General features: G+C 40.1%; 1 protein-coding gene across 2 annotated transcripts in view; it reads right to left on the bottom strand.

The window, feature by feature from the left end:
• Positions 1-1,994: 1,994 nt before the first annotated feature.
• Positions 1,995-22,783, bottom strand: part of smyd3 (SET and MYND domain containing 3) — a 94,628-nt gene continuing 73,839 nt past the window's right edge. The window contains exons 6-12 of one of the 2 annotated variants that reach the window (XM_005733303.1): positions 20,752-20,819; positions 15,863-15,965; positions 15,218-15,328; positions 13,041-13,128; positions 12,302-12,476; positions 2,549-2,657; positions 1,995-2,210 (exon numbers count right to left, since the gene is read on the bottom strand). In XM_005733303.1, coding sequence (XP_005733360.1) covers positions 2,094-2,210; positions 2,549-2,657; positions 12,302-12,476; positions 13,041-13,128; positions 15,218-15,328; positions 15,863-15,965; positions 20,752-20,819 — 771 coding nt within the window. In that variant the 3' untranslated portion in view covers positions 1,995-2,093. The remainder of the gene's footprint in view (positions 2,211-2,548; positions 2,658-12,301; positions 12,477-13,040; positions 13,129-15,217; positions 15,329-15,862; positions 15,966-20,751; positions 20,820-22,783) is intronic. The other variant, XM_013910897.1, reaches the window with a different exon arrangement.

The following is a 22,783-nucleotide window of genomic DNA, read 5'->3' as shown; positions in this document are numbered from 1 at the left end:
TCTTGTGGCAAACCTTCCAAACAAGTGACACCTGTTCAGTCTTTAATTTTACTATTGTGAACTTAACATGCTAACTGAGGCCTGTCGACTCTGAGCTGTAGCTCTTAGGTTTTTGTGGAGTGTACACACAGCCTAAGAAATTGGGAACCAATGAATGCAAGAATAGTGACTCTAGCATAGCTAAAAATCCTCAAAAAGCAAGTGTGCAACTTTTAGTCAACATGCAGAGAACAGGTTTAAGTGTATTCAGGTGACTGCAGTAATGGTAGTTACTATTAAGCTTCACAGTCCTTTGATTTAAGTCTGCTCTTAAATCAAAGGACTGAAAAAGCCACAGCGTTCTCATCCTCACAGCCTCAAATACTGTATTTTGGCAAAGCTGCTAGCATCGCCAAATTACACGTGACTACTAACTTGTCACATGTGGACACTTAAAGGACCTCTTGGTCTTTCATTTAAACACACTGGGTAAGCATCATTTTGCTGCAAGGTTGATGCTTGGTTTTTTTGCTTTTAATTACCTAAATATAATCAAGTACTGAAGCAAAAGTGAGTAAAAGCAAACATCAGTGAGCCAAAACCAAATAAGACACAAATCCCACAGTTCTGGTAGGAAAACTTCTGACTTTTGTATCTTTAAGAAAAGGTAAATTATGGAGAGGAGAGTTATTAAGATGGAGCGAGAGGAAATGAATAATATTAGCAGATAGCGAGTAAGGTGACAGTAAAGGTGAGGTAGTGCAGGGGGAGGAACAGGGACATAGAGTGTCTCTGAAAATGAGAATGAAAATGTGAAAATTAAAAAATGGGGCTGAGTAAATGGTAGAGGGGGGAATGAATTGAGGTGGTGAAAGAAAAAAAACATTTGGTGTTCTTTATTTCTGTGTGGTCAGGTTGCCTGCAGAGACGTGCAGTGAAAGAGAAAGAGAGACTCCGGCAAATAGAGAATTTCATTTGAAAGCCTTTGGAGAGAGAGAGAGATATAAATGGGGAAGAGAGACAGTGAGTGACAGAAAGGGAGAGGCAGGAGGTTATAGCTAAGAAACACTAAATCTCATTTGATGGATGTTATATGGGAAAAGTGAGCGAGTGAAGGACTGAAAGCAACAAAACCAATGAAGTGAGTAATGTAGGTAGGAGCGGTGCAGCAGCACAGACGGCTCCCACAGGCCATTCACTCCACTAGGGTCCACTCAGTCTTTGAAACACAGTAAGCTTGCATCGTTTCTCTCTTCAAAGTTGAAAAATAATCTGTTGATACCTCGTTTCTACAGTTTGTTTTTTCTATAATTACAAAAAATATTTTGAGCCAAAAGGAAAAAAATCAGCTCAGTTTTTTGAGAAGACTCAGAAAGATGGCAGAAAAACACCCATTCGTGCACACACGCCCCTAGGACATAGTGTCATCAGTTTGCATATGGCAGAATTTTGGGATTAACATGGGAAAAGTGTGTGTGTGTGCAGAGAAACAAAAACAGGGATTAACATGGGAAGTATGTGTGATGGAAATGCACAGAGGGTGATGTATGTACTTTACTAAACCAGCACACACACACCCTAGGATCACTCATCACAATGGAATCTACAGATTACAGAGGAGACCGGGGCCAACAGGGGCTTTCCTCCCTCCCTCTGCTTCTTCCTCTCCAGTTCTCAAACAAGGACAGGATGCAGAAACTTTAGGATTAATGGGATTAATTGTGCTTAAATGTTTCCATAAACCTAATTTAAACAGGATAACAGGCTGGCTACAAAACTGCAGAAATATCACTGGCGTTTCATGGAATTGTGGGAAAAGCAGGTTCTTGGATATCATTAATGAGATGTTTTATGGCTAGAATTTATGAAAGCGATTAACGTAAAACTGCACCAAACCAAAGCTAAAAAGGTTTTATTTGCCACGAGAAAGTATAAAGAGGAGCCTGAAGTGTTGCTGGAGCTGTTTTAACAACAGTTCCTTACTTTAAGACTGTTGAGACAATAAAGGTCAGGTATGGATGGCAAAATAACAAATCCGTTTATTCAGGTTGATGAATAAAAAGAACGTAAGGCAGTGAAATCAGTTACATGAAGACGTTTCTTTCGCCTTCGTCTTAGCGTCTGCTGGAGGAATGATGATCCATCTCACTGTGACATTCCTTCATCTTCATCGTTAGTTCGGTCGTCAATGGGTGATCTTCACCATGGGTGAACTTTACGATTCCATAAGCCTGGAATAGGAGACATAAGCATAACTAGCTTTCTTCCCTGTTAGTACCAGAACAATCTTGTATGGTGATGTAATGAAACGGGATCATCACATAATGCTACACAATCTATTCTATAAAGGAAACTGAAAGTAACTGTTTTCATGACATTTTACTTAAAGATTAAGTACTTTAGAGATTATTGTAAAACGAACCGAAGATGTTTTTAATCCTGCCTGATCATCTCTGCTGTTACATGTCTCCACACGATCTTAGGTGCCTGACATGAAGGCAACTGGTCTTCGTTTTTGGTTCGTAAAAGAAGTCCCGTTGCCTTCCTGTTGATATTTAGTCCTTCAAACCTGTTTGAATGTGTCCAAAGCATCTTCGATGTTTTCCAGGTAATGCTGCAGCTTTCCAACTCTCATCAGCTGGATCCCATGGACTGGATGGGGATCGGGGTAGTACTGTCTTTAGGAAGAAAGACAACATGTACATGTAATTAGATTTCACCACAACAAGTGAAAAGTTCCATTATTGTTTTCATTTCTTTCAGGGTGTTGTTCTTCTGGTATCATTTGCACTGTAATTTTCCTTTACATTTATTCTATCTATTCTATTTTTGCTTGAAAATGCTCCATACTGCTCTTACGGGAGCAGTTAATGCTTCTTCTTATGCAAAAACTGGCTGCAATACTAAACAGAGAATTAGTATTCATAAAACCGCTCTGCCCCTGGATGTGGATGGCTGGCTGGGTTAAATCAACAGCAGAGTCCTGCGCAGGAAACCCTGAGGGACATGTTCACAAGCCCTCTGCCAGTTTATAGAAAACATGTACACTGGATGCACAAACTCACATGACTCTTCCAATATCGGTACAAAGAGTAAATAATTAGTTCATCGCTGCCCAATCATGATAAAGCTCACATTACGCCTGCTACATCCTAGGTTCATCAATCATCCCCAATTTCCTGTCTAGCATCTAAGCATTTCCAGGGATGTTAACCAGTGTGGTGCCCACTCCTTGGTCATACTTTTTAAATATACACATTGAAACTGAAATGGAAGTCGGGAAACAATAGCATACACATTTGTATGCTATAATATCCCATGTAGACAAACTTATGCAAGACCAGCTACTTAATTGTTTCACAAGTCACTTAAAAGAAATAAGTCACTACATAATGAGGTTAAATCAACTTCATTTATCAGCAGGGACATACATGATATAACATTAAGGGTTTCCTTTAATTCATCAGTTTGATTTCTAAAGTCTGAGGCAATCCACTGACATTCACAGCATGGAACCAAACAGCAAGAGCCACAAACAAGACTAAGAAAATCTGCTTTTCCTGTTAGTGTCTCAGTGCATGTGTAATGCATAAACAAGTATGCATGAGTGAGAAAAAGAACAGCAAGGGGGGAAAAGTAGAATATTTAGAGTTTCTACAAGTGTGCAAAAAGCTTGCCTCCATGTTTGTTTGACTATACTTCCTTGAATACACAAGTGTGACTAAATATGTTTTTTTGCACGCTTGTATGTCAAAGCTTATACTTATTTACTCTATTTGGCATTAACGATAAAAGCATAAAAAACACTGATACTAATGCATATATATGTCCAAATTTCAATCCGCTTCAAGGTAATGCATTAAAGTTGCACGTTACTATAATCTCATTCCATTTATCAGAGAGGGGTACACCCTAAGTGAGGACTCAAATGCATGATGCCGACGCAAATGCAGATGTTCGTAAGGAAGGTCTGATCACAGCTGATCAGTCAGACAGGACAAACAAAACAAGAGGAAGCTGCCAGACAAGAGAGAGGACACTGGAACACTCAGCGTGAGGTTTGAAGGTGATTAGCCACTGAAAGAGAGAGACACACACAGTTGGAGGACAATAAGGGAAAAACAGAAGGAAGAAGGAGGAAACACAGGAGGACAAGTACAAAAGAAAAAAAGAAGAGAAAGAACACAAGCATAACTCATGAGCTAGGATGGGAACTTGTGATGAGGGAGTGATGTGAAATATTAGCTTACTAATCCGTACACAGTAATTACATCACAGCCCCTGTCTTTAAATCTGAGGCAGTATAGAGTCTACTGGCAGTCCTCTTATCCTTCTTGTTTCAGCTCCTTCCCTTACGGTTCGCCACAGTGGATCATCGTCCTCCATCTCACCCTATCATCTTCTTCTGTCACACCAACCGTCTCCATGTCCTCCTTCACTACGTCCATGAACCTCTTAAGTCTTCCTCTTCCTCCTGCTTGGTAGCTCCATCGTCAGTGTCCTCTGTCTCTCCATTCTGATCACTCCCTACCTGCACTCTCTTCTTCCTCTTTGCTATCCACTGTTCACTTGTTTGGATGACTGACCCCATATATTTATTGTCTTCCTTCTATTGACTTACATTCCTTTTCTGCCCACCTCTCCAGACTCTCTATCACTGATTTCATGTCCTCACCCTCACATAGTTCTCTACCCCTCCTAACTTCCCCAGGTAGTCCCACAGTTTCTCTCTTGGCACCCTACAAAGACACAGTGCAACTCCTTGTTACCTTCTCTGTAGATCTTTACCAGCACATATGTGTGCTGTTATACGGGAAATGCACAGTTTATTATACTGTTAACTAGAAATGACGGCACATCACATCTGAGGTCATGCAGTGTAATGCAAAGATAATTCAACAAAAAAGGTAAGAAATTAAAGAGAGTAGATGGGTAATAACAAGTAATGTGCCATTCAAAACCCAATGTTGCTGCCTGCATAAAAATACACACAGCCAAGGAAACAAATTACCACCTTTCAGTCCTTCTGTCTCTAGAAGGGAACGTTCCAGTGACAGAAAACGACGCAGTTTGTGTATCAGCAGTGACAGATTCAGAGCTGTCATCAAGCCAATCAATGATTTTGACATCAAGAGACTCCCACATCTCTCACAGAGACACACACACAGACACACACAGCTCAGCAACTCTGGTGTACTTCAATGCAAAACTAATAAAATCCATCTAACAGCAGCAGCTGTTTTAAAATAAACACAGGGCCTATTAAACATATTAAAAATCACACTCTTGTTTTGCGTTCTACATGGACATATTTAATGCAAGATCTGCAAATAAGAAAATGTGCTGTCAAATTAATTAGAGGGATTTCTTCTTTTTCCTCTAAATGCATTTAATTATAATTCGTATCTGTGGAGCAAATGGATTTAGATGCACATATGCATAAAAATGGATGAGCTTGACTGCTTATTGATATGTGTGCATGACACTGACTGTAAATGTTTACAAATACATGTGTTACAGTGAAAGTTCACACACACACATGCTGAACTGGGACATTGCTCATCCTATAAAGATAAATACACACTAGGGACTGTTAGGAAACAGCTTTGTTGTTGGCAAACACTGGAGTTCTCAAACACTCATTTACCCGGCTCTTCTTTCCCTTTATTCTCCTTTCTTTTCCATCCCCCTCCTCTAATCTCTCATTCCTTTTTCCCGCTTCACATCTCCTTCCTCTGCTTCTCCCCGTTTATATTTGTGCTTTTTACCCCGCTAGCTGCAGGGATTAAAGTTGCCAATGTTGTTCAGCTGTTTCCCGCCCTCTTCGGCTGCTCTCCATTCATTTCTCTTCTGCACTCTACCTCTGCAGCCCTCTTTAATCTTCCTTCTATTTATTTGTTCTGTTCTCCTTTCTCTTGATTACATATTTTAAAGAACTGTGCACCGATAAAGCTCGAGCCCTTCTCCATTTCCATTTCCTCCACTTCTCCGTCTCTGACAAACAAACAAAAAGAGCTGTGAGTAAACACATATACATGAATGCACACGCGCATCGGCATTAATGTATGAGCGTGCGCACACAAAGATAAGGTCGATACAAATCCACTTCACCCTGTTTGACCCGGCATATTTGCCAGTTTTCACTTCTCTCCAGAGTAAAGACACCAGAAGGGGATTCAATACGCGCTATAATAGAAACAGCACCTGATGTTAACCGGGCATTCCTCTTAATTATTTCTTTATGGGCAGCAGCTTCCCCCGGCTAAGTTTTCCACTCTTGTTTAACAATAAAATCTGTTCTGGTAATAAAGAGAAATCCAAAATGAATTTCCATGTAGTGGCCACAGCTGGAGTCATTTCAAACTCTATAGTTTCCTAATTTTTCACCACTTTTTACCCACAATGCTAACAGCCCATTTGTTTGAACCTCAAAGCCAAACTAAACTATCAACTGACAAGCCAACCAATTAAAGAGGTGGCCCCTTATCCTCTGGTTAAAATTGAATTATTAAACAGAAAGTTCAAAGAATAAACCAACAAAATTAGTAGCCCATGAATAATAAGTTACAATATTGGTTTAATCACCAAGCCAGTGATTCTGACTTCCACGACATACAAACACACACATCAAGCCCACAATCCAATTATAATTCCTCTCATATAGAACCGCAAAGCAATTAGAGTAATTTAATTAATTTGCTGTCTCCTGATTTATCCCCTATTTTTTTTTTCTCCTCGGAAGAGTAAATTGAAGAGAAATACGGTCTCATCGTCATACGGAGCTAGTTACAAAGCTATAGCTCTCGGCTATGCATACGAGAGGCAGTGAGAAGAAGAAATTAATAGTTGTGGAAAAGTGTAGCATTTCCAGGCAAATGCAGTGGAACTAATGAGGCACTTGTTTGGAACAAAAAGATCCACGGCCTGCTGTTTGTGAGAGGGAAACAAAGATTATCTTACTAAGTAGAAGTAACTGAAGGAGAAGGTCAGATTTGCTGCAAGTATTTAGCTTAATTGCGTTTTTGTTGTTTGTCAAATGCAACAGTAATTTCAGTTGTACATTTAAGGGAAATTGCAACAACTATGCAAGACAAAGAACATTTAAATCACAGTTAGTCAGCCGTCTTTGCAGACAAAGTCACCAATTAACTACTGCATCTAAAGAAGGTCTTTGCCCGAGTCTCGTAAGCTAGCAGACAACAGGACCACAGCGATCGATAACACTGACTTCTAACCTTTCTTGTTTGCTTAAAGCTAAGTGATGCCTGCACAGGATCTTCGATCCAAGCTGCATAGCTACAAGACGCCTTATCAAAAAGAGTAAACAATCTGAGAAAAGTCTAAATTATCCACAGAAACACATTTCTTCAGTTACTTTATTCACCTTGTAACTTTGCCTATAGGTTAGAACGACCAACATCTTCTCATTGGATTAGGTATTTATAAAATTAGCCTTTCATTAAATATTATATTAAACCAGTTTGTGGTTTTTAGACAAATCTACGCTGTCTGCTAGTCTCATTTGTCTGCAACATTTTAAACAAACTTCAATTTCATACGCTGACAGCAGGACTCATAAAGACTGACACCACGGGTGCACTTGGCTGGTCCATCAAGGCCACTGCTGATGCAGAAATCTTATGCAAGAGATTTGTCCCTGTGATACTGCTGAATGTTAATGCAAATACAGACAGAGAAAAAAGGTCTGGGCATTTAAAAATCAAAAACTGAATGATGTAAAAAAAGGAAGTATCAAGCTGATGCTATTATTCCACATTCGTGCTGACCTGTAGGTCTGAGAAGATTGTCAGTACTTGTGTTTAAGAAATGGAGAAACAACACTAAGCTACAAAATGTATCCAGAGATGCTTTTTGCTTTACTTTATGCATAAAAAGTCATCAGAGCATCTACTGAAAGAAAGATATCTGGATGCATTCGTGAACAGAATAATCTGGGTATATGTGTGTGTGCATATCTATAACAGTAAAATATGTGCAGTACAGAAGGGGTTCAATAGGCCTGGTGTGCACAGCCTGCAGCAGGTGAGCATTATTCGCAGGGAAAACCTTCTCCATATATCACAAACTGAATAGAGTAACTCTGAAAAGACTTGCAGTGGGAGAGTGTGAAAGAAAAAAGGAATAGAGAATGAGGGGAAGGACAGGAGAAATGGAGTGATCGAGAACTCCTGCAGCTATCTTTCTTCCCTAGCATCTGAAGAGCCCAGAGGAAGATAGGAGATGAATATGGAGGATCCTCCTCCCACTCACTTCTCACTTCTTTCTCCTGAATTCCTTCCACTTTCTTTTTTTCTTTCAACATTTTCACTCGTCCGTGTCCATTTCATTCATTATACCTGTTTTTAACCCTTCCCTTCCTGTACGTTACCTTTACTCTTCTTTTCCTTGTGATCCCATCATTCATATTTTATTTCCATCATTTCTGCAGATCTTTTTTCCCTCCTCTTTCTTCTGTCAAGTTGTTGATCACCCTGCAGCCCCCCCACCCCACCTCTCATTTTTCATTAATTTCCTGCTTATATCTTTTATACAGAGCCTAAAGCTCCCGCAACCACCCCTCTCACTGGCTTTGTCTTTGATTCTTTGACACACGTTTTACAGCAGTTCTCTCCATCCCCTTGTACACATCACCATCTCTTTCTTTCTGCTGCCCCGTGTCTGCTTATTTATTTATAGGCCGTTGCCGTTTCTCTCCTGTGGATATGCTGTTGTGGGAGTGTGTGTGTGTGTGTGTGAGCACAGCTATCCCAGTAGAGCGCTGCCCTTCACACAAGATCAATTAGTCTTTCTTTCTCTGCATCTCTCTCACACATACTGACACAAACACACACACACACACACACTTGCTGAAGTGCGTAGGTATAATGTTGAGTTTGTACAAACTGAACTGCAAAAAAAGAAGAGACAGAGTGATGGTTGGACAATCGAAGCTAGGAACTGTTGATGCAATTTACTGTAAATTCAGACGTAGATTTAAAGATTTTTGGATTTGGAATCCAACTCTCTCACCATCATTTCACTATTTTTTCCCTTGTTCATTGCATTTACTTGATTCACTTAGGGTTTTTACTCTTTTATTAATTAAAAATGGTGTACTTATTAGATAAAAATATTTGTGGACTTAACAGTTGCCCTGTTGGTTTAGACATCACATTGCATTCCCAGATTTGAGGGTGATTACCTGCATATACAGAAATCTCAGTTTAGATTTAAATTTTTCTATGAATGGCATAAACATTTTGCTCTGATCTTACAAAATATTTGTTTTAAGCACATTTGCCTGCATGCAAAGCTGAAAATAAAATTCATTTTCACAACAAAAGTTTAAGCACACTTGAAAAATGGCAAAAATATCATATTTTGCATGGTTTCAACATGCAACAAGAAGAAATGGGAGTGAGATAAAACATTTTTTGAGCATGCAAGTTATTGAAATCAACGCTTCAACTGAAACAGGCTGTTTTACAGCTGATCAAAAGTTTAGGACCACACCTCCAAAGAAACCTGTAACCTGTAAACTTCCCTTGCCATCCATCCCCAAAGGTTCTCAATTGGATTTAGATCAGGGGAACATACAGGATGACCCAAAAGAGTGATGTTATTCTCCTGGAAGAAGTCCCTTGTCCTGCAGGTATTGTGTACTGTACCATTGTCCTGTTGTCCTGTTGAAAAACCTGCAGTCGTTACCACATAGATGAGGGCCCTCAGTCATGAAGGATGCTCTCTGCAACATCTGGACATAGCCAGCCACCGTTTGACGCCTCTGCACCTCCTGAAGCTCCATTGTTCCGAGGAAAAAGCACCTCAGACCATTATGGCGCCCCCTCCACCGTGGTGCATTGAAAACATCATGCCAGTAACATTGGAAACCTTCAGGACCATCAAGGTAAAAAATTTTCTCATTAGAGAATAAAACTTTCTTCCACCTTTCAATTTCCCATGTTTGGTGTTAATTGGTGCTCTCTTGCAAAGTCCAAACGGTCAGATCTGTGACATTCAAGGAGACGTTTCTTTGTTTTTGAAGCCCTTCAGTCTCAGATGCCGTCTGATGTTTATGGCGCTGCAGTCAGCACCAGTAATGGCCTTAATTTGGGTTGAGGATTGTCCAGTGTCTTGATGGACAGCCAACTGGATCCTCTGGCTCAGTGCTGGTGAAAGTTTTTTGGGGTCTTCCACTTGACTCTTTTGTTCCATAACCCTCTGGATCATTTAAGAAATTCCAAATGACTGTCTTACTGCGTCCAGCTCAGCAGCGATGGCACGTTGCGAGAGACCCTGCTTATGCAGTTCAACAACCTGACCACGTTCAAAAAGGGAACGTTTTTTTTGCTTTTGCCATCAGAACGTCATGACAGTGTGACTGCCTGACAGAAAATGACAATGAATCCTCATTTTTGCACAGATTTGGCCTTTTAAAAGCATGAGGTCCTACACTTTTGATCAGGTGTTTAAGTTTAAGCGTTGTTTTCAATAAATTGGATGCTCAAATTTTTTTTTGTCTCACTCCCATTTCTTCTTGTTGCATGCTGAAGCTCTACTTGAAACCTTGTTAACCATACAAAATATGATTTTTTGCCATTTTTTAAGTGGTCTTAAACTTTTGATCGAGACTGTATGGAGCCTATGTGGTCTTTCATTTTTGAATTAGCAACACAATGGAATAAAATGCGAAGATCAGAAAACTCAAGGGTTGTCATTGCGGTGATTTTCTCATGTTTTGAACATTTAATTATGATGGTAAAAAAATATGCATTGATCTTCCTGCTGCAGTGATAAACTCGGACATTTTCACTGTGATGTGTTTTATTATGCGAGCTTGCTAAATTGCTAACTAAATCTAATAATCTTTAATCTCTGCTTCAAGAAAATAACAAAAGGAAATTCAGTGCAGAAAAACTAAGAAATAAAACCAAAAAAAACATCAATTTTATGTTAACCTAACACACTATCATACCTGTTCATATATGATCAGCACAATGTTGTGAGACTCAGCTCAGGACCTTGTCTGAAATCTCACATGCAGCACACAGCAGGAGTCTGCATCACACACAGACTCCTGCAGGAAGATGCCAATTACCTGCCCTATTCTCACATGGCTGCACGGGCACAGAGATCATGCAGAGTTTGAAGAAGAGCTGGCAGGTTAAAGATAGGTTTCTTTGGACATTTGGGTTCTCTCATCCACCTCTTTGAGTATTATATTTATTCATTTTTAGTTAACATTTATTTTACCATGACATCAAAATTCTCTTTACAAGACAGACTAGCCTGATATTAAAAACCAACAAATACAACAGGAAGTGTTATGATAAAAAGAGAAAAGGAAAACTGAGTTTGAAAGCAAAGCTGAAGATTTACTGGTCTGTGTACATTTCTACCCTCATCTATGGCTATGAGCTGTGGGTAGTGACCAAAAGAATAAGATGGCTAAGCCAAGCTGCAAAAGTAAGTTTTCTCTGAAAGGTGTCTAGGTTCACTCATAAGGACAGGATGAGGAGCTCTGTGAGAGTCATTTGTGAGAGGGTCAGAGTAGAGCCACTACTCCTCATACTGAAAGGAACCACTTGAGGTGATTCAGACATCCGACTGCGATGCCTTCATGACGCCTCCCAAGTGAGGTGTTTCTGACATGTCCAACTGGGAAGGGGCCCCGGGGCAAATTCAAGACACGCTGGAGAGATTATGTCTCTCAGTTGGCTTGGGAACGCTTCAGTGTCCCCCCCAGAAGAGTTGACGGAGGTGACTAAAGAGAGAGATCTGGGCCTTTCTACTTTCAGACTGCTGCTGCCATGACCCAGACTCAGATAGGCTGCAGAAAATGGATGGATGGATGATAATATCTACTAAAGTCTAGGACTACATCAAGTAACTTAATCTTCCCTAATCCCCATGGTAGCAATTGAACACTCTCCGACTCGCTTTCTTAGTATTAAAAACAGTAAAGATTGATCTATACTAAAATTAAACACAATCCAGAAGTTTTGAGATGACTATAAAAGGCATCAGGACGGTTCAATAAACCCATATCTCTGTACTAATTTATACTGGTAAGGTTATGCAATCCTCCCTCATCTCAGTGAACAGCACTTTGAATGCATTCAGACTTTATGCTTATCCTACAACCAGGTCTGATAAACGCCCTGAATCCAGGCACACATACACAAATATAGGAAACTGATTTCTTTCTTTCTTTCTTTACATCTGATGACATATTAGTCATTCGTGGGTGAAACGCAGATTGTTTAGTTACCTTGATAGTGTACTGCCTGAGCCAAACAGAAACAGGCACACAGTGACTCACCTGTATGCTGGAAGTGTCGTCACCCCGTAACTCATAGCTTCCTCCCAGCGTCCCAGGTGAACTGAAGCATCTAAAGCCATGTCTGTAATTCTGAGCTTGTATAGATTTTCCTCAGGAATTTCACCACCAACGCTTGATAACAGATGCCTACTGCTCTCCAACAGCATTTCCCAATCTGGAAGGTGAATTAAGGAAAAGTAACATTTATCCTGCATCCCCGAAAATATGATTAAAGCTGCAGACTCCTCAGGGAAATCTTAAGGATTTATGAAAACAACATTGCATAAATGAGTTTACTTCTCTGCGCTGAATGATATAAACTATCTGATGTTTGTCTCTCTCCCTCCTTTGTGTTGTTTTATGATGAAAATGGTTACGCCAGCTTTATGGTGATGAAAGCACAGAATCTCAATCCACTTTTAATTAGACTCTTAATTACTCGGAGCTGCCAACCAACCAGTGAAGCCACCACCATCATCATTTGTACATCAGTACATGAAGTTCTGATCTAATCTGATCAGCACCAAAGTAATTCGATCTTACTTACGACCTAACTTAAGACAGTCGAGTTACAGTATCATGTTTCATTAAGCAACTAAACTCACTTCAACTGTTGTCTCATTACTTGATGCTTGTCTTATCAGTTACATGAAATATGAACAGCAGACAATTACAAGAAGTTCTCATAGAGATTCGGTGTCCACTGGCTTTAGAGGAACTTGACAGAGACAAAGGATACTGGACTCGGCTTTCAGCCCTTCCAGTCTTGGTAGAGCCTCCTTCAGCAGGCGCCATTTTCCTTCTTCGCCCGAGAGCATGAGTCCATCCTGAGCAAAGACATTAGTAAGGAGGGACTACTTTAACATCCACACTGATGAGCAGAAATCTATGTCTAAAACAACCAAACGATCTCGTGAACATACAAGGTCCGATCAACAAATTCTGGGAATCAATCAAAAACGTTTAAGTTTAAGTTTAACAACTTAGATTCTCCATAGAGTAGTGGTTTACACATTCACCTAAAAAACGAAAAACAAAATCCCCAGTTCAATTTTGGGAGGAGACAAAAAAATCTTTGGGTTTGTGACAGGAAGGGCATCCGGTATAAAAATCTGCCATTTCCAATATGTGGAGCTACTCGCTGTAGCAATCCGTAGTGAACAAGGGAGGAGCTGAAAGAAGCTTTAAGTTTCATAACCTTTAAAATAACTTCTTGTGTAGATCACTCCCTGAAGGTCACATTTATGAACAACACAATTATCACTCACCACCAGCCCTGCTCGCCAGAACTGTCTCCCCGTGGCTTTGACCTCCAAAACATAAAAATCAAGTTGAAGAAAAACTATTTTGATACTACAGCTGAGTTCAGCACACAGTGCAGAAGTTAAGGGGACAGAATGGGGCCTCCAAAGATCCATCCATCCATGCATAACCGCTGTGGTGTGATGGAATAAATAAACACTAGATTAAGTTTATTAAAAACCCATTGTGTGATTCACAGTGACCTAGTGACCTTTGTCCTGTTTCAGGCCAGGAAGGAAAAGGTTACAAGATTAAAGGGAATGAGAAAGAGAAATCTATCCTAAAACTTAGCTTTTTTCTTTAAAATTATGAGTAAAATTTTGTAAAATAAGCGTGCAATTTGTGTAAATCCTAACACATGCACAGAGAGAAAACAGCCATGCGCTGGTTTGATGTCGAGATTAAAGACAAGCAGAATGAAAGAGAAAGTGTGTGTTTCTGTCACTACTGTGTGCAGAACAAAGGTCGGTGGCAAAAAATGAATCAATGCCATTGTTCCAGAGAGTCAACTGAGTGCTCCGTCTTAACTCGTCTCAAACAAACACAGAAGCATAAAAAGCGCAGTGCTAGAGTAAGAGTGAAGTGCCATATAAAGCACAGAGAGAACAAAGCTAGAGGCTGAAGTCGCAGCAGTGACAAAAAGATGATATGAGTGAGAGAAAAGAAAACAGACACATCGAAAGAAAGAGACAGCGCAGGAGGAAGATGGAGCAGATTAAGATGGATGGAAAAGAAAACTGCAGCCGCAAGACAAGATAATTTTTCTCATTTTTCAGTAGGTGGTCAGAGAGTGAGAGTGGATGTGACGAGGTGGAGCGTGACCGAGTGACAGAGGGGAAGACGAGGAGGAGAGCAGGAGATAACACAGGATGTGTGAGAGAGTGAAGGAGGGAAAAGGAGAGGAGGACAGGAAAGGGTACACCGAAACACGTTACGCACCGATACACTCTAACAGAAAGTGTGTGTGTGTGTGTGTGTGTCTGTGAAACAGAGAGAGAGACAGGCAGTAAGGATGTACGGTTGAAATTCCACAAATATCTTTTACAAAGTTAAAAACGATCACGATAAGGTGCAAAATCATCATCCACACACAGAAGTGTGTGAAAGAGTGTGTTTCTGCACTTTTGAAAGTGGCTAACCATGTGCACCATGTGCACACTATGGACTCAGTTATAATGATAAGAGGACAAAAGGATCAATACAGACTTTTAACCAGTTTATTGGAGCTGTTCTTATTGGAAAATGATATAGACGTTTCAAAATGATGTGTCATGAATGAAACAGTGACATTTCCACCACTACATCCATCGCAGGCACTCACTCACTCAACAAATATATTTTCGCCCGTGTCGTTCTATACTCATCGTATAGTAAAAATATAATATTCGAGCTATGGCGACAGCGATATGTGCAAGTCTCAAATGTGACCCCTCACCAAAAAAGATCAGGTATGATTTGGAAGAGTCTGGAAATCTAGAGGGCTACCACCTTTGGTGATGATAGCTGCTTTGCTCTGATTGTTGGACATATGAGGGGGGAAAAACACCCAAATAAATAGCTGTAATCCTGATTAGAAGTGAATGAAGGCCGCAATTTAATTTGTTTGCCTCTGACCTTGTCTCGCGAGTCACATCGCTGGCAGTGACAGGTAAAATGGTACTGCTCCTCCAGCTGCCTCTGCCGATCTTCAGTCAGTGACAACGTCTCGATGTAACTTATAGTTAGCTGGACAGAGAGAGAGAGAGAGAGAGCGGCTTAGTTTGAGAAACAAACAGTTTGCTCAAATTTAATTTTCACTTTTACCTACAGCACTTAAATAAATTTGAGGCCATATTTTGAGGATCAGTGTTAAGCACATATCTATATTAGACATTTGGAAAACAGACTAAACAGAAGAAATGTGATACTGTAGAAGTAATGCGCGCGTGTGTGTGTGTGTTTGTGTGTCTTGTAGGACAGATGGCTTGGATTAATCTCATTATATATAGTCACAAGGGATGATGAAGTACGGAAAATTGGAGAAAACACTGCCAAGTTAGGAGCTGTGATCCGGCTTGTGTTGCTATGAAATTTCACTTGGCTACATCTTGTAATAATTCTTTAATAACATTTAATTCAGTGTACATCTATCAAATACTAGATAAGTATACAGTATTTGTTACTTGCATAATAAAATTGACTTCATGACAGATATAGTTCTTGGTTTCAGATTCTATATTGTTCAAAAGCCATACTGTGAGGTTATTTTCTTCATCATACCTCATCTTCAGGGTCGATATCCTGAACAGCTCTGAGCTCCAGTCTCGTCCCCTCAAACACCATCACGCAGTTTGGCCGGCAGTCGTGGTTTAACAGAGATAAACTGAAAGATGGCAAACAGAGAGCGGGAGGAGAATGAATTGAAGGAAAAGTGAAAGAGAGAAAAGAGATGGACAAAAAGTTGGAGGAAGCCTGAGAGATGTGTGATAAAATGTTTTACTTGCAAATAAACTCTAACAAAGTTTGTATGTGTTTGTGTCGCCCTCCTTAAACGATGACTGGCAGCCCTTTCTCCTAAATACTCGTACACCGAGAGGAAACAGCATGTGATAAAGGATGAGAAACTGTTTACTTGTGGTGTTTGGAAAATATAAGAAGTGACTCATTCCTGCTGAGCCGCCAGCTGCTACATGTCCAACTGTTTTGGGGTTTCAGTCAGTCCGGTGCTGACTGTAATGCTACTTTGTGGCAGCATAATGATGAGAGAAAAAACACACGCTGGGTGACATTTCTCCCTAAAGATAAAAAGATCCCGACTCCAAGGTGCTGTTAGGGGCTTAAAAATCATCTGGCAATGTTACCTTTAATTCTGCACATTTAAGACGGAGCTCTCAAACAAAACACTCACGCAAGCAAAAAGTTACACGCACACACACATATGCACACACAAAATTCCCTGCACAGTGTGACAAAATGAGTAGTCTGCTTCTGTCATAACAAATGTCACTCTTTATTTCTTTCTGTTGGTCTATCTGCCTCTCAGACAGGCGCACAATAAATCAGGAAACGATGGGTACTCCACTTCTGTCACAACAAAGGCTTTTATCTCATTTCCCAATTTTATTACCGACACAAATCAGCTTCCTGCTCATTCACTCCCAAATTTATTTTGACAGCATCTTGATGGAGACACTGATACCACATATAAGTGGTTTTACTTACAGTTTTTATTTACAATACACAAGTGGTTTTTTTTCCCTTTAAAATTAACCAGTATCCACAAACAAGCTACTTTAGGAACTGTACGAACGTTTTCCACATGTGATGCATTTCCCACTGACATGTAGGTGCAATCGAATGGAGACAACCATGAGAGGTGAGATGTTTAAATTATGGATGTACTAGATAAAAGTAAAAATATTCTTGGCAGGTTATTGGCTGAATTGCCTACAAAGTGTCACATAAGATTGTTGTACTGAAAATTCCCTGTAGCAAAACTTTATTAGCTAGTAGATCCTGGTAGCACGCTGACTGTTCCTGTCCAACTGTGGTTTTCTAAAGGTTAAAGAACTTGAAGCATGGAAAGATGGATTCTCTCATGATTGTAATCTTGCACATCTCAAGAGAATCCAACTGCTTTGCAAGCTGAACTAATTAACTGAAAGACCTGATGTGCATCGTTCTCATGCTGAGCATGTAACTGTGCGTGTTGATATTGTGCTTTTTAAAGAAGTACTTGACGACCTCTGTGACCCATAAAAAGACATTTAATGTCACTGCACACATGGCCGTGAAAAATACTGAAGAGGCTTGTCTGTTTTTATGACCCCTTCCATTACCGCTGCACTCGTTTATCATATTCAGCAAAACAATAGGTCCAACAGATAAAGTGCGTGTGTGTGTGCGCGTGTGTTCAGTCTTTGTAAAAGTAACCCCCTGGCTTTGTTCTACAGTGAAGAAGTTGCAGGTTGAATATCAACTAGGAATCAAGCGCTCCAAACGATGCTTTTATCTGATAGAAGGAGGCTCATTAGCATACTAATTAGATTAATTAACTAAACCACATCTCACATTAACAGTATCGGCTCACACTAACTGAGACCAAGTGTTGCAGTAGCAGGGCGGAGAGCGAAATATTGTGTGAGATTGCAGATAGTAAAGGTCTATTATCCTTAATTATAACTGGTATTAAATTATGGAAAAGGCTTAGATATGTCATCTCTTTGTTTCTATTGTGAGCATCTTTCTTTCACAATTGATTCTTTTCTCAGCTTCGAGGTGGTTCACTGCTGTACTAACACAGGAGCATTAAACGCTAAACCCAAAATGTATATACCTTTTTAGTTAGACTTGAACCAGAATCTGTGGGGTTGGGAATCGAGAATCGGTTCCCAGTAGTTCAGTTACTTGGAAATGTTAGTCTGCTTGCCTACTGATTCTGCTTTTCGGTTCCATTTGCGCTTGTGCTACAATCAGCTTATTTCAGTCTGTACTGGAGGAGGAGTGCAATGGTAAAATGGAAAGAAACAACTAGATTATGCTGCTAAATGAACTTTGGCTTTTTGCAAACATCTACACCGACTGCCAGCCAAGAACCCAGAGTGATGTTAAAGCTGAGTGTGAATGAATGCCGACCACGAGTCCAGCAGCCAGACATTGAATGTAAACAGGTAACAAACAGATGAGCAGTCAGGCTGTTGTTTCCATGACTGCAAACAGCTTCCGCAGTTTACCTGCTCATCTCTCTAAAGTAGCATCACTGCGGCTTTCATCGCTTTGAAATCTCTTTTGTGCCGGTTATTTCTGCATTGTGTTCATACCCAAATACCAAGAGAAAGATTGTATGTGTGTCTCTTTATGATACAGATTTGTGTTAGTGTGTGGGACTGTAGCCTCAGTTTATATTGTTAACTGGCAATTATGAGAGAGTGTGTTACAAGTCATTTTACGGAGAAACTAGAATATAATGTAACGAATAATGTAACAAATTACTTCTCTTTGGAGTAATTGAGTAACATACTGCATTACTTTAAAGAAAAGTGTTCTGTGTATTACAGGTAATAATTACTTTTTTTGAGTAATGACCCAAACACTGATCACAACAAAAGGGGGAAATAATCAATCATCAATAATGGAATCAGGAATTGCTAAACCCCTAATCACCTGCTTTAAATACACTTGCTATATAAAGAAGTTGTTTTTTGCTATGATTCATTTGAGAACATTGACTGTGGTGAGGATTAAAGCGATCTAGCAATAGAGAAGTTGTATTGGCTGAAGCCTACCTGGCTACCATTGGGCGAGAGGCAGGGTAGAGACCTGGAGAGGTCACCAATCTGACACAGGGCCACTATCAATCCATGTAACCAAGCGGAAACTGATGTCATCCCATAGAGGCTGAGAAAATTTCATCTAATTTTTGATTTCCAACACAGTCAAGTGATTCCATTTTCTAAAAAGTGTGCTCCTCATAAACATCTCTCAGGTCTGCATGTTATACTGTTAAGTAATTTCTTTTCCCTGCTTTTGCTGCACTGCACCCCTGGGAGGATTTCCTTGCATCCACATGGGGGTTAAAACGAGGTAATATAAAATGTATGGTTGAGGAGGATTACAACACGTAATCTGTGCTATCAATTCAACTCTGAATCATTTTGCTTTTGATAGAGCGCTCTGAGGATTTCACATCATGTTGTCAATAGGCCAATTAGCAGTGAAAGAGGGTTATGGTACGGATGAGTGCAGCTGAGAGGAGAATGAGAAAGTCAGCTAATGAGAAAAAGAGTTTTTGAAATATAACAGAGACAGAAAATGAGCAGAAAGCGGTGAGATGAACGGAGGTGTAGTCTCACCACAGTAATCCCCCTCTCTTCGGCAAACCCATGGTTGCTAGGCAACCCAAAATATGAATAGGCAGGGGGACCATTCTGAGAACGGGCCCATTATTTATGGATGAGTTACAACACAAATCGCACATAGACCCACGTGGTTTGGCTGAGCTTTGGTAATGCCACTGCGACCATCTGACATCTCAACACGAACCAGATAAACTGGCAGGGATACCTGTGGTGTGTGTGTGTGTGTGTGTGTGTGTGTGTGTCTGTGTGTGTGACAACACTAACGACATGTACAACACCAGGCCAAATCCCACCCCATTCACCCGGGATTCAATACATGGATTACAGTGCATACAGTACTGCGCTGCTGTGTGTGTCTCAGTGTGTATTCGTGTGTATTTTATGAGGACCATTTCAAGTTTTGGACCATGTGAGTGAGGGCCATGCTCACATCCCTAAATCAGGTCAAGGGGTTTATCAACACTTATGCACATGTGTGTAACCTGTGAGGTCTGTGTACACAGTTACAGTATTTCCACTACGATAGGTAGACATATCAGAATGAATGTGAATAAAACTGAGGCAGATATTCAAAATCTACACAACACCAGAGGTTACCTTTCCTGAGCTATAGAGTCTAACTGTGACAGGAAGATTTTTAGTCTTTCGGTGAGTCTCTGCAGTGATACGAAAAGGCAAAAATATGCCAGTGCAAGGCTGTATACGCCTTCATTCCACTTTCTAGGACAGCAGAGAGAGTGAATAATATTTTGTTAACTGCTCTACTAAAAATGGACGTACTTACACACTTTATGACTGGTTAATGTTACAGTCACACAACGAAATCTACTCAAACTACAGAAATTCACACTAATTACTTACATTGCACGAATAATGTGCCCCCTATTCTACACAACAAACACATTATCAATCCCACATCAGTTGGGAGCCAAACCTAGCATTTCTCTATGAATTCCAGCTTTCCTTTTCCGTCTGTCTTCCCCTAACAGCATTATAATATATACAGTCAACATTCATTTTCAGGTTTTTGCCTTACAGCAAAAATTGACTCCCTTGAGTCCCCCCTTTTTCCTGCTACTTCAAAGAACTGTCAGGAAAACATCGGGAAGCGCAGGCAGGGCTTTAAAAGCGAGCAGGTGCAAGGACAGGTGGGGTTGGTTAGGGCGCAGTGATCGGGCAGGTAAGTCTACGCAGCTTTTAAATTTTGTGGCTTTTTTATAAGTAAGAGTGGCATCTAACAAAGATTACGAGCAAGATTGAAATTAATGATGCTTTTTAGATGTGCATGCTCTCCATGCTGCCCTTTGTTACCTTGGATACAGGCCAACTCCAATCTCCTGCAGCTCCCCATCACTGATGGTGAAGCAATTACACGTCACCTAAAGGAGAGGGTGAAGATGTGGAGACAAAAGAGTGAGTGATTATTTGTTAAATTGCTTCAGGAAATGAACAATACCTTTCATCCTATGTTCTGAACACCTCTACATAGCTTTGACACCTGCAAAACTCCAGCGGCACTGAAACATGACATGCTATGCGATTGTGTAAAATTACCGCCTGGTTATTTCTGAGCCAGTAAAAGTCTTTTTTTTTTTTTAATGAAAAACAAAATAGTTGTGAAATAATAAGACATGCTTAGAGAGAAACACTTTGTTTCAAATGTTGATCTGTACATAACATTTCGTGTAGCGAATGAAATAATTTTGTTTCCCCACATGTCTGTGACAAAAAAATGCAATTATAATAAAAATAATAACAGTTACCTCTGTCAGTAAATACAATTAAACCCCAGTGCTACTAGGAAATCAGAGGAACTTTTCTTTTTTCCCACGAAAGCAGCACGACTCTACGGTGTTAAATTGCTGATTATTAACAATTTTAGAAATTCTGACAAAGATATGATCAAAAAAGTGATCATAAAGTTCTACAGCTGAGCTCACTCCCTGGTCACGGCCACTTTCTTGTGTACGTTAAACTTCAGAATCACAGCTATGTCAAACTGACCCAAATTCAATGTCGAGTATCATCACTGGTGATGAGACATAGATCTTCAGCTACAACTCAGATTATTAAAACTCTTATTTTTCAGTGGAAGAACCTGAGTGTGCAACCTCCAAGATGATCCATCAAGTCAATAGCTGGCGCTCTATTTTTTTGACATTTATGGGATTGTGCACGGTGAAGTCGACTCCAGGGTTGGACTGTCAGCAGATTCTGCCGTGATGACCTGAGCTATGCCATATTTCTTTGCTCCAGCATACACTCTCACAACACATTGCACAGGAGTTTCTGGCCACACCAACAAAATCCTCACTTAGCACCAGCGCTACTCACTGTATTTGGTTACCCGTGACTTCGTCCTCTTTCCAAATTCAACATTCAACATAAAAGGTCATCATATTGACATAGCAAACAGATACACATTTGTAGGAGGTCAGAATGATCGTTGCAAACTGTGATAAAACCTTAGCAGAAGGACTAGAAGTGGTACAGTGTCTCACAAAGAGACAACTTTGAAGGAGGCAGTGAGGCTCTCTCTGGGTAATCCAGCCCAAAGATACGGATGTTAGGCTAACCGGTGATTCTAAATCGACCACAGATGTGAACGTGAGGGTGAATGGTTTGTCTCTTTGTGTTAGCCCTGTGACAGACCTATCCAGGATGTACTTGCCCACTTCCCCTATGATGACTGAGACAGGCTCAAGCCCCCTGTTACCCCAACTGGATAAAAGGTTAAGTAAATGTATGCATGGAAGGCTTTTGCGTTTATGATACAAATTATTTTGCATATGACCTGAAAATCTCATGTTTTCAGCCCCAATTATACTTTGTATCTGAAATGCAAAACTTAGCATAAGAAACATATAATTACATTACGATGGTCATTTTGAGCTTGGTAATATGTGGATGGTAGCATGTAAGTGGAGGAATTTTTTTTCTCCATAAAAAACACTTTTCGACCAGTTAAAGTTGGATTTAATTAATCAATTATAATCTTTTGGGCTTGTTAAATGGCCTTAACAGAAACCCCCCACTTTTGACAACTAAGGTAACACTGACTTAACCTCCTAAGACCCAAACTCTTTCATGGCATGCATTTTTAATTTCTCTTTGCCAATTGGGATTGATTGGAACCTGATGAATGTAAAAACAAAGAATTACCAGATTTTTTTCTACCTGATTTTTGTTTCTGAGAAAAATAAGATCCACACATAAGGACATACGTTTTAAATTTTGGTAGAACAGTGGCAGTATAATTTCCTCGTAAGTGGATATCAGGCCCTTGTAGAGCCAAATTTAGTATTTTGGTCTAGACAACCCAAAATGTGATGTCCACATATGT

Source organism: Pundamilia nyererei, unplaced genomic scaffold (genome assembly GCF_000239375.1).
Source record: "Pundamilia nyererei isolate P.nyererei 1_Seehausen unplaced genomic scaffold, PunNye1.0 scaffold00051, whole genome shotgun sequence".
Classification (NCBI taxonomy): domain Eukaryota; kingdom Metazoa; phylum Chordata; class Actinopteri; order Cichliformes; family Cichlidae; genus Pundamilia; species Pundamilia nyererei.
This window is presented reverse-complemented; position numbering and strand designations above follow the sequence as displayed.